At 44.8% G+C, this 12,508-nt stretch overlaps 1 protein-coding gene across 5 annotated transcripts in view; it reads left to right on the top strand.

Annotated features, from left to right (window-relative positions):
• The first annotated feature begins 2,492 nt into the window (after nt 1-2,492).
• ADAMTS19 (ADAM metallopeptidase with thrombospondin type 1 motif 19) overlaps nt 2,493-12,508 on the top strand; it is a 115,561-nt gene continuing 105,545 nt past the window's right edge. For 2 of the 5 annotated variants that reach the window (XM_060762004.2, XM_060762003.2), the window contains exons 1-2: nt 2,493-3,207; nt 10,404-10,999. In XM_060762004.2, the coding sequence (XP_060617987.2) occupies nt 3,123-3,207; nt 10,404-10,999 (681 nt within the window). In that variant the 5' untranslated portion in view covers nt 2,493-3,122. Of the gene's footprint in view, nt 3,208-10,403; nt 11,000-12,508 lie in introns of those variants that run through there. The other 3 variants (XM_060762005.2, XM_060762006.2, XM_060762007.2) reach the window with 3 other exon arrangements.

The following is a 12,508-nucleotide window of genomic DNA, read 5'->3' as shown; positions in this document are numbered from 1 at the left end:
GCTCTGGAGCAGAGACCCCAGAATTGTGGAAAAGAACAACAGCTCTGGAAATGGAAAGGAAAGAAAAAAAGAATGGGAACCAGGTGCAACGTGCATATTGAAATGCAGACATCTACCTGTGCCTCTAACTATAAAGGTAAAAGTTTCCCCTTGACATTTAGTATAGTTGTGTCCAACTCTGGGGGTTGGTGCTCATCTCAATTTCTAAGCTGAAGAGCCGGCGTTGTCCATAGATGCCTCCAAGGTCATCTGGCCAGCATGACTGCATGGAGTGCCGTTACCCCGTTACCTTTTCGCAGAAGCGGTACTTATTGATCTACTCACATTTGCAGGTTTTCGAACTGCTAGGTGGGCAGAAGCTGGTGCTAACAGTGGGAGCTCACCCCACTCCCTGGATTCAAGTGACTGACCTTTCAGTCAGCAAGTTCAGCAGCTCAGCGGTTTAATTATAGGACTCTGGGAAAATGTATTGCCTGGCTCAGCTTTTAGGCAGGCTAATCTATGTAAATTATTTGGGAAGACAGCAGCAAAGGGAGAAGGAAAAGAGAGCCCATTGATTCCAGCCATGAAAGCCTTCAACAACACATTCCAGCAGACCTCACAACCTCTGAGGATGCCTGCCACAGATGCAGGCAAAACGTCAGGAGAGAATGCTTCTGAAACATGGCCATACAGCCCAGAAAACTCACAAGAACCCACTGAAAAGAGAGCTCTTTGGGAGCAGAAGTATGGATTTGTGGGGAAGAACATCAGCTGGATATGGCAAAAGAAAAAGGGAGAAAAGGAATGGAGAAGAGATTCCAGCCCAGCTTACCTGTCTGAACTTATCTCTCCTTATAAACCATCTAGGAGCTTAAGATCGCCTGCTCTCAATCTTGCCTTCTTCGCAGATGCATTTAGCAGGGATGAGAGACAGGGCCTTCTCAGTAGTGGCCCCTTGGCCGTGGAACGTCTTCCCTAGGGATATTAGATCGGCCCCCTCCCTCCTAACATTTTGTAGAAAAAGTTAAAACCTGGCTTTTTGAGCAAGCATTTGCAAATGCAGTGTAACAGGCAAATATAGATCTATGGAATGACTGGAAGACGTGAATTGGAAAATGATTTTAGTAAGGAGGCGCTGAGGATTTATGTTTTTATTGGTTTGGTATGGTTTTTATATTGTTTGCTAAGTGTTTTTAAATTGTACTTTATGTTGTTGGGGGCATCGAATTGTACAGACTGTAAACCACCTTGAGTCACCTTCAGGCTGAGAATGGCGGTATATAAATGTGATAAATAAATAAACTACAAGGGTTGAATGAAAAGTAATGCCTCCACCTTCATTACTTGGGTTTGGATGGGAATATTTGTTGTTGTCACAGAATGTCCAACTATTTGTGACACAAGCAGGGGTGGCTCAACCCATTACGCAAAGTAAAAGGGGTGCTCTTGAGGCGCTCTTGGGAGAAAATAGACCTTGTCATATGTGAGTTGTAGTTACTGGAATGTATAGTTCACCTACAATCAAAGAGCATTCTGAACTGCACCAATGATGGAATTAAACCAATATGGCACACAGAACTCCCACGATGAACAGAAAATATATATCAGTGATTCGTTGGGGCACCAAAATACTGTTTGCTTACTGTTGAAAATTACCTAGAGCCGCCTCTGGACGCAAATCAGATGTTCCCACCTCAACACCTTTAAACTTACTCGCCCAACGATGCACAGTATGCACATCAACACAATCACCATAAACAGCTTGCATTCTCTGATGAATCTCCTTTGGGGTGACACCTTCTGCTGTCAAGAATTCAATGACTGCATGTTGCTTAAGTTGCATTAACTGACCATCTGTGCAGGGTTCCATAGTTCTCACTTTAACAACACAACTGTTTAATGCTAAGGCTTCCTGCCAAAATGGAACTGTAGAGGGGAGTCTACTGAACAAGCCAGTACCTGCCGCATACCAGTACTGCCACCTGTTGAGGAGTTACTTTTTATTCAACCCTCCTAACTTCCTGTCAGTAAGAGCTGTGGGACAGTGGCATCTGCTGCCTGGGAGCGTGGTGGGGGTCTCTTTCTCTTGAGGAGTCATCCTCAAACTGCGGCCCTCCAGCTGTTTGGGCATCCAACTCCCAGAAGCCCTAACGAGCTTGTCCAATTGCCAGGGATTCTGGGAGTTGAAGGCCCAAACAGCTGGAGGGCTGCACGGTGAGGAGGCCTGTTCCTGAGGTTTCTAAGGGTGTGCTGGGAGTGCACTGACCGGGGGCCGGATGGCCCTTGTGGTCTTTTCCAAGCCGAGGGTTTTGTGGTGCGGTCCTTGGACCTACCTGCCCCTTAGGCTGTGCTGTGTGTGTTTGTGTGCCTCTTTCCCCGCAGGGCTGCGCCTGGGGAGGGCCGGGGGCCGGGTGCGAGGGGAGGGGAGGGCGCGCGAGGCCCCGAGCAAGAGCAGGATTCCAATCGAGACGTCACGGGCAGCCAATCCGGAGGCGGCGGCCGGAGTTTGGGGCGCCCGCGCGCTGCCTTTTAGCCCTCCTCCGCCCCTTTCCCACCCAGGGAGAGCGCGCGGCGGCGGAGGCGGGTTGGGGAGACACCACTGCGGGGAGGCGCTGGCCACCCTCTCGCTCTCGCCTTCCCTCTCTCCTCCTCGGCCCGGACCTGCGGCGCCCACTTCCAGCCTTCCTCTCGCCCGCCTCGCTTCCGTCCCTTTCCTCCTGCTTCTCCCTTCGCGCGGAAAGGGCGCCTTTGCTCTTGCAGCAGGTCACGCGTCTGGTTCATTCAGGGCGAGAGGCGAGGCGAGAAGAGGCACCGGGCGGGCTCCCCTCGACTGAGCTCCGGCTTCTCCCTCCTCCTCCTCCTCCTCCTCCTCCTCCTCCTCCTCCTCCTCCTCCTCCTCTGCCTCGGCTCCAAACTCTGGCGCCCGCTTTTGCCTTGCCTTTCCCCCTCCGCTTTCCCCTCCAGTGCCTTGGCCAAGCACGTCGGGGCGGGCAGGCTGGCTTTGCCCGAGAAGCCTATAAGACTGAGCGGCCCCAAGCGTGTAGACACGTAGAGGGATAAATCCGCAGCAAAGCCACCAGAAAGAAGAGCAGGAGGAGGAGAAGGGGGTTGATCCTGCCCTTTTCCCTCCTCAGAGTTGGATGGAGGCGAGAAGGGGAATGCGACTGAGCCATCTTTGGTGCCTCTTCTCTCAGCTGTGTTTCCTGTCAAATGGGATCACTTCAGGTAATGTTCGCCTTCTCTTCCTCTCCGCCCACAGCCATCCATCCATGCTCCCTTCCTTCCTTCCATCCTTCTTTGCTTGCTTGCTTCCGTGCTTCCTTCTTTTCTTCCTTCCCCTTCCTTCCTTCCTTCCTTCCTTCCTTCCTTCCTTCCTTCCTTCCTTCCTTCCTTCCTTCTTTGCTCGCTTGCTTCCTTCCTTCCTTCCTAGCTTCCTTCCTTCTTTCCATGCTCCTTTCGTTCCTAGCTTCCTTCCTTCCGTGCTTCCTTGCTTCCTCTTTCCTTCCTTCCACTTGTTTGCTTCCTTCCTTGCTTCCTTCCTTGCTTGCTTACTTCCTTCTTTGCTTGCTTGCTTCCTTTTTTCCTTCCTTCCGTGCTTCCTTGCTTCCTTCTTTCTTTCCTTCCTCTTGCTTGCTTGCTTGCTTCCTTGCTTCTTTCTTTGCTCACTTGCTTGCTCCCTTCTTTCCTTCCTTCCTTCCTTCCTTCCTTACTTCCTTCTTTGCTTGCTTCCTTCCTTCTTTCTTTCCTTCCCCTTCCTTCCTTCCTTACTTCTTTCTTTGCTCACTTGCTTGCTTCCTTCTTTCTTTCCTTCCTTGCTACCTTCCTTCCTTCCTTCTTTGCTCGCTTGCTTGCTTTTCCTTCCTTCCTTCCTTGCTTACTAGCTTCCTTTCATGCTTCTTTTGTTCCTAGCTTCCTTGCTTCCTTCCGTGCTTCCTTCTTTCCTTGCTTCCTAGCTTCCTTCTTTCCTTCCTTGATTCCTAATTTCCTTCCTTGCATTCTTCCTTCCTTGCTTCCTTCCTTGCTTGCTTTCTTCCTTTCTTGCTTCTTTCCTTCCTTCGTAGCTTCCTCCCTAGCTTCCTCCCTCCCTCCCTCCCTTTTATTAAACTAAACTCTTACTTCTTCTGAGATGCTGTGTGTTCGCAGGGAGCATTGCTGCACATGAAGAGCAGTGGTGGGATGGTTCTGCACCATCTGAACTTTTAGGGTGTATCTGCACCAGGCATGGACAAACTTTGGCCCTCCAGGTGTTTTGGACTTCAACTCCCACAACTACTAAAGCAGTGATTCTCAACCTTCTTAATGCTGTGACCCCTTAAAACATTTCCTCATGTTGTGGTGACCCCCAACCATATTTTTTTTTGTTGCTACTTCACAACTGTAATTTTGCTACTGTTATGAACTGTAATGTCAATATCTGATATGCAGGCTGTATTTTCATTCACTGGACCATGTTTGGCACAAATACCAATACAACCAAATTTGAATACTGGTGGGGTTTTGGATGGGTTGATTTTGTCATTTGGGAGTTGTAGTTTCTGGGATTTATAGTTCACCTATAATCAAAGAGCATTCTGAACTCCACCAACAATGGAATTGAACCAAATTTGGCACACAGAGCTCCTATGACCAACAGAAAATACTGGAAGGGTTTGGTCATCATGGACCTTGAGTTTTGGAGTTGTAGTTCACCTACATCCAGAGAACACTGTGGACTCAAACGATGATGGATCTGGACCAAACTTGGCACAAATACTCAATATGCCCAAATGTGAACACTGGTGGAATTTGGGGAAAATAGACCTTGACATTTGGGAGTTGTAGTTGCTGGGATTGATAGTTCCCTTGCAATCAAAGAGCATTCCGAACAATAAAATTGGGCCAAACTTCCCACACAGAACCCCCATGACCAACAGAAAATACTGTTTTCTGATGATCTTTGGCAGCTCCTTGGACACCTTCTTTCAAACCCTTCCCCTATGGATCCCCCCCCCCCCCCCCAGGTTGAGAAATGCTGTTCTAAAGCCTGTTCAGGTTCTCCCAAGGTCAAGGTAGATGTCATAATCATGTTATTTTGGGCACTAGAGACATGTATCCAGCCACTTTTCCTGTCCTCTCACAGAATGTCCATGGCAAGGGATGTGCAGTGGCTTTGCAGGAAGGCCTTGGTCAGTGCAGAGGAAGGATGAGAATGATAGGGACTTGAGGGTACAGTTAACATGTATTTTAAACAAACAAAGTTTAAAAGTATGGCATTATGCTAAATGTCCTTTGACCAGAAGCTGGCCACTTGGAGTGCCTCTGGTGTCGCTATGAGAAGGTCCTCCATTGTGTATGTGGCAGGGCTCAGGTTGCATTGTAGTAGGTGGTCTGAGGTTTGCTCTTTTCCACACTCACATGTCATGGACTCCACTTTGTAGCCCCATTTCTTATGGTTAGCTCTGCATCTCGTGGTGCCATAGTGCAGCCTGTTCAGAGCCTTCCAGGTTGCCCAATCTTCTGTGTGCCCAGGAAGGAGTTTCTCATACTGTCTCAGCCACTGATTAAGATGCTGGGAATGATAAAAAAGGAAGATGGATGTATATCTGGTTAAGCTAGTAGCAGGATGCCTGCCATTATGTGTACTAGTGGCAAAAGTGTGAAGTTAATGTCCAGATAGTCGTCGTATTTCCTACCGATTGTCTGTTTTCGTTTCTCCAAAACACCAGGAGGGTCAAAGTTTGCTCATGCTTGGTAGAGACCCATAGAATGCAGTTCAAACTGCATTATTCGGTAATGTAGATCCAACCTGAGATGTCCTGGAAAGCCATTGGAATATGTGATTTTCTTTATGACAATCATGTTTTTCCAAATATCTCTTTCTTAATCACATTTTACTTCCTGAAGCTAAAAGTGTTGCACAATATTTTCTGCACTAGGTTTGCCCATGCCTAGTCTAAACTGTAGGCTTAATGCAGTATGGCGGTACTTTAACTGCAACTACTCCATGCTATGGAATCCTGGGAGCTGTAGGCCTTTCACTTTCTCTGCCCTAGAATGCGGGGGCTCAGCAAACACCAACTCCTAGAATTCCCTAGCATTTAGCTGTGGTAGTTGAAGTGGTATGGAACTGAAAGTGCAGATAACACCCAAGGAAGCTGCTATACAAGGGTGCCAGTTAGAGGTATTGAAGCTCATGGTTTTTGGGAATCCCAGGCCTATGTGACCTCCAATCCATCAGGCTGTATAGATAATCTAACAATCTAACAATACTCTGCACATGTAATTGGAAATAACCACACAGAGCATCACATTCCTATAAATTAAGCTCCTGCTTAGCTGTCAGTACCAACTGGACAGTGGGTTGTCTTTATTTATACAAGAGAAAGTTTTCACTGCTTCCTGTAATGAAATGCTGTGGGGCCATATCTTGTTTCATTCCACTCTTATCTATTAGTTCCTCAAGTGTGTGTCTTACATTATGGTTGTCTCTTCATACTCCCCATCTGTCCTTCATCTGCATGTCTGAGACTTCCTTGAAAAAGTATTTTATAAAGAACACATGAAAAAATGGAAAGTATACTTATGTCCAAGGAAGTTGGAAAGGTGCATTGTATATTTTACATTTTGCATGTGGTGGTGATGTGCCTTCAAGGTAAACATAAGTGAACCCCTGATAGGGTTTTCTGGGACTGATTGAATGTGACTCATCTAAGGTCACCTATTCAGTTTCCATGGTTGAACGGGGAATCAGACCTGTTTGTTCTCTGGAGCCATAGTCAAATGCTCAGCCCACTGCAACACACTGGCTATTTATTCTTTTATTAGTCAACTTTTCTCCCTCAGCCAGATGTTTTCTTACTATCCCATAGGCAGCAGATAACTCTTTTGAGATTTTTTTATATGGATCAAGGCCAACCTGATGTTTAATAAACTGTATTACTTGTTTAACATTGTGTTCTTCCATGGATGACATCAGACAGTGAAATGTATAGACATTCTTCTTCTGTCTTCTATATCTCTGTGCAGCAAATTACATGCTTCACCTAGGAACTGCAGAGTGATTTACAGCTTTCCTCTGCAGTAAGGGCATTGTCTTGCAACATGAGACATTATGGCCTACAGAAGAATATGCAGGATAACATGTTTTCCTCTGTGTGTGGAAATCTGTACTACATCATCTGGGAGTGAATTCTGAACCCTGTATAAGGTGTTCAGAGTCATGGCACATGTTGTGTGACAACAACACTTATTTGGATGATGTACCATTTGCACCATGCCTTTTGCACTGTATTTTTATAATACATTAAATATAAGTGACACTAATGATATTAATAATATTTCTTAGCACTTCTATGTATCCAAAATTATCTATATTATCTTCTTGTAATTTTTATAGCCTGCCCTGTTGAACAGTCTTCTTTATCCTGGTAAACTCCATTATCTTCAATTACAACTTCTCTTATCTCACACTGTGAGATAAGAGAATGTGATTGAGTATCCCTTACCTGGAAATCCAAAATACTCCAGAACCAATACTGACCACATGAGTGGCTGAGATAGTAACATTTTCCCTCAAACTTGCTTCCATGCACAAAATCCTTAATATATTTAATAAAAGTACCTTCATGTTATGTTTACTTTCTGAAACATTAATAAATTTCATGTTTAGACTTTGGTCCCATCTCCATGATTGGAATATAGCTCCAAGATTTGGAGTATAGTCATTTCTCAAGTTGGAAACATCCAACTTACAAACAACTCAAAGTTAAGAATGAGGGCGAGACAACAAGTGAGAGAAATCTACCACTGAAAGAGAAATTCACTACTGTAAGGGTTATCATGATAAAGTTTCTTAACTGAAACTTTATCATCAGTCCTTGCACTGTGCTCTGGCATCATGAAATGCAGAGCCAACCTTAAGAAATGGGGCCACAAAGTGAAGTCCATGACATGTGAGTGTGGAGAAGAGCAAACCACAGACCACCAGTTACAATGCAGTCTAAAGCCTACCACATGCACAATGGAGGACCTTCTTATAGCAACACCAGAGATAGTCCAGGTGTTCAGCTACTGGTCAAAGGATATTTAGTATAATACCAAGTTTTTAAACTTTGTGTTTTTAATTACATTACAACTGTATCCCTAATTCACTTCTGACACAATAAATAAATATCAGTCCTTGTTTCCACACCAAGGTAACATTTCCAAAATCCAGTTATCACAGGGACAGAAAGTGAGGTGAAATCTCCTGAACAGATAGCAATTTGGGTAAGAGATTCTCAACCTACATTTGTTGTTAACTGCTATCAAGTTAACTTTGACATATGATGACCAGATGGATGAGATCCCTCCAAGTCACTCTATCATCAACAGCCCTGCTTAGTAGGCCTGTCGGTTTTAGTTCGTTAATTTGTTATTTCGTAATTAAATCGTTATTTTAACCATATCCGAAGCGATTTCAAAACATATTTTAAAACCCGGAAGGGTTTAAAAATATCGAAACAGCAGCCCCATTTTTTTTACGAGCTTCAGCTCGTGTCGTTAATGGGATGGAGGCTGCTGTGCTGACTGAGTGCTGCTGCTGGTGCCTGGGAGCCAATCCGGCGCTCCCAAGCACCCCAGCAGTGCACCGCGCCCCCCTCCTCCTCCTCACAAGCTCACAAGCGCCCCCCTCCTCCTCCTCACAAGCTCACAAGCGGCCTCCGCGCGCCATCCGGCTCCGGCTTCTCCGCCCTCCTCCTCCTCCTCCTAGCACTTCCTGCAACACAGCTGGGAGGAGGAGGAGGAGGGCGCAGAAGCCGGAGCCCATTGGATGGCGCGCGCGCGCTCACAAGCGGCCTCTGTGCGCCATCTGGCTCCGGCTTCTGCGCCCTCCTCCTCCTCCTCCTAGCACTTCCTGCAACACAGCTGGGAGGAGGAGGAGGAGGGCGCAGAAGCCGGAGCCCATTGGATGGCGCGCGCGCGCTCACAAGCGGCCTCCGCGCGCCATCCGGCTCCGGCTTCTGCGCCCTCCTCCTCCTCCTCCTAGCACTTCCTGCAACACAGCTGGGAGGAGGAGGAGGAGGGCGCAGAAGCCGGAGCCCATTGGATGGCGCGCGCGCGCTCACCCGAGGAGGAGGAGGAGGAGGAGGGCGCAGGAGCCGGAGCCGGATGGCGCGCGGAGGCCGCTTGTGTGAGTTTTCAGGGCTGTATGTATGACCATGTTCCAGAAGCATTCTCTCCTGACATTTTGCCCACATCTATGGCAGGCATCCTCAGAGGTCTGTTGGAAACTAGGCCTGTTTGATCAAGAAAAAATTTCGATATTTAAAATACTAGGCAAATGGAGTTTAAAAAATGTTTTGTAAATATTTACGAAATTTCGTAAATAACAAAACATTTTTTTTGGAAAGTTTTGTAAATATTTTAAATATCGAAACAAAAAAACACCCCAATTACGAATCGATTTTAGAAACAAATTTTTTCTTGATCAAACAGGCCTACTGCTTAGGTCTTGCAGACTCAATTGCAGCAAAACATTGCACTGTTTACTGTTACATATTGTGTATAATGTGTACTGTTACACATCCTTCATAGACCCTTCTATAATGCTGGGAGGGGACTTTTCCTGCCTCAATCAAATCCTTCTGCTAGGCCCTTTGGACCTTCATGTATGCCATTCCACCTATCTCTGTACCTCCCTCCCCATTTTCAGCTGAATCTCAAACATTTTAGAAAAGAGATGGACAAAATGTGGCCCTCCAGTGGGTCAAACTTCAGCTGCCCATCAGCCCTAGTGTGTGTAGCCAGTGGTGAGATAAGAGGAGTTGAATTTAAGCAACATCTGGAAGGTCATGCAACTCCCCTCCCTGTTGCATACTATATACAAATCCTTGACAAGCTGTGTCCTTTAAAATTTAAAATCTCTATTTTAAGTTAGAGCTTATCTACTTATCTACTTCTGTTCCTTCAATTTCTAACAAACACTACATAATTTTGTGGGAACTGTTTTACTTCAAAACTGATAGCACTCCGCTGATAGTTAAAGGGAGAAATTATCCTCAAGTTGTAGATGGAGGTCTGAGACTGAGAGAAAATGGCTTTTCTAAGGTCTCCTACTGAGCTCATGGTGAGATGTGAATTGAGCATTAGTTGAGCTCAGTGTCTTGCCCTCTCACATAGTATAAATGGAGAACATGTCTATCATATCTTTTTCTTGTAAATAAAGTGATCCATCTTTAGTTTTAAATGAATTGTATATTGTGGCACGGCATAGAACGGTTGATTATAGTTGTGCATCAGCAGTATAAAGAAATGAGCCATGAAAATTTAGAAAATGTATCTATCTTAAGTTGCATTGTCTGTTAATAAGTAATTTCAGCAATCAAAACATCAGACATCCTAGTATGTAATTTAGGGTGTGTTTAAACTCCAGTCTGTATGCATTGTCTTATTTTTTGTAGGTCTGCAACCTCTGGGAGACTCTGAGGAGTGGGAGATTGTCTACCCAGCACTGTGGAGCAGGGACCAACAGGAACCCATAGGAGGCAGTGGTGCGGGAGGCAGCTGCAGTCCCGATGGAAACTGTGGAAATAGCAGCAGCAATATTAGTGCTACCTCTGCATCCACTCAGGTGGTGGGCAGCTCTCGTGAGGTCCGCTCGGTTTCTTTCTCATCTAACAGGCAGTTCCAGCCAGTTGGGGAGACTTCCGAGGATGAGGTCTCAGAGGACGAATATGAATCTCAGGAGTTCTATCATTGGTCTCAGGGATCTAATGCTACTTCTCAGCTACCACCTCCTTCACCTTTATCTTCTTCCCCAGAGGATGGGGATGAGGTGCTGCTGAGAATACCAGCTTTCGCTCAGGAGCTCTATCTGCTGCTCAAGAGAGACAGTCGCTTCCTGGCACCAGGTTTTGCTGTGGAAGAACGACTAAAGAGTGAGAGGAGGAGTCTTCCATATTCTGCCAAGACCCACACAGAGAGATCATGTTACTACAGTGGGTCTGTGCTACATTACCCTGGCTCCTTTGCTTCCTTCAGCACTTGTGGTGGTTTGGTAAGGATTATAGGCACCAATTTATTCTCTTACAAGTTTCTCCCTCTTCACTTGATTCTGACTTTCCTTTTACAAAAATTGCTTTTTTTCATACATTTTCTTGGTGTTGCCTCTTTTTGCCTGACCCCTCTTGTTCACATGTTCCTAGCTGCATTTTCCTAACTTTCTTGCTTTCTAAGTTCCTATTTTTTCTTTAGTTTAATTCTACATTGTCACTTTCTCCATTTCTGTTCAATGCCATCTGCACTCATTATAATAATGTGGTCCATATCCTCATTTTTAATTTGAGCTGTACTTTTTAAAATTGCCAGTTCCACAATTATGCAACCACATACACACAAGATGTTTTTGACACAGGCTGCATCCACTTGAACATAGGGAAATAGTATCAAGTATGCCTAAAGTCATTATTCAAAATATATGGAAATTGTGGTAGTGATTTTATTTACTGCTTATAGACTTTTCACACATAGGAATATTTCTCTAGTGAAATCATTTGATATTTATTTTTGAGTTTACCTATACTGTGAAAGCTGTCAGGTATCCTAAATATATATGAGTTCTCCTTACTGTGGTAGATAACAACAGACCAAGATGTATTGACTGGGATTTCAGTCTAATTCTATTATTGAGAACAATCCTGTTCATCAAAAATCTGTGTAATCTACTTTATTTCCTAAAGATGCCAGACAGATGTCTTTTAAACAGTGTTGGCCCTGTTCAAAATACATGGTAGCAGATGCAAAAGGGTGGGGAACCATGGAAAGAAAACAGAGGAGTGAGCGTGCCATATGTCTAACTTGTGTCCTCAAATCATTTGGTTTGGTTCAGGTGTTCTGGAGGGAAGATAACTGTTTATCTTTAATGTTATAATAAGACCTAATTACCAGTGCAGTCAGCTTATTTTACATGGAATATGGGGTGCCATCTTGAATGTTGCCTAGAGTAACAGTATATCTTGTGCAAGCCCTGCTCTTGAATCTCACAAGTGAAGGTGACGAGCAATACTTATTGGTTGCCCCTATCTTCTGGTTCTCAAGCTTTAGGCTGCATTTTTAAATATAGAGGTTCTTATTTTATCAACCATGGACCATGTCCGTTGATATACATCTTTTATTAGTTTACCTAGTTTACCTAGTCCTTTAAAAATCATCTAAATTCAGAGCCTCGATCACATCTTGTGAATTTTACAAATGTATTATTTGTCGGGTGAAGGACATCATATATCGGCTTAGATATTCAGTAGGACTTACTCCCAAAGTAAATGTTTTATAATGCTGCAGTTATATTCTGGTAGAGCAGCAAGTACAATGTCACGATGCCAGGGCTCTGTTGATAAAGAGGCAGAGATGAACCAATCAAACTTCCAGTTTGTATTGAACAGTTTAATTAAAGCAGCACTTACTTCATGGCTGTTTTAGTAGTCCAAAATATAAAACATAAAGATAGCACTCAAGTACAGAATATAAAACAAAAAATGTTGAGAGTTCAGTGAGCAGAGTCCAGGGA

The sequence above is a fragment of the Anolis sagrei genome, chromosome 2 (genome assembly GCF_037176765.1).
Source record: "Anolis sagrei isolate rAnoSag1 chromosome 2, rAnoSag1.mat, whole genome shotgun sequence".
NCBI lineage: Eukaryota > Metazoa > Chordata > Lepidosauria > Squamata > Dactyloidae > Anolis > Anolis sagrei.
This window is presented reverse-complemented; position numbering and strand designations above follow the sequence as displayed.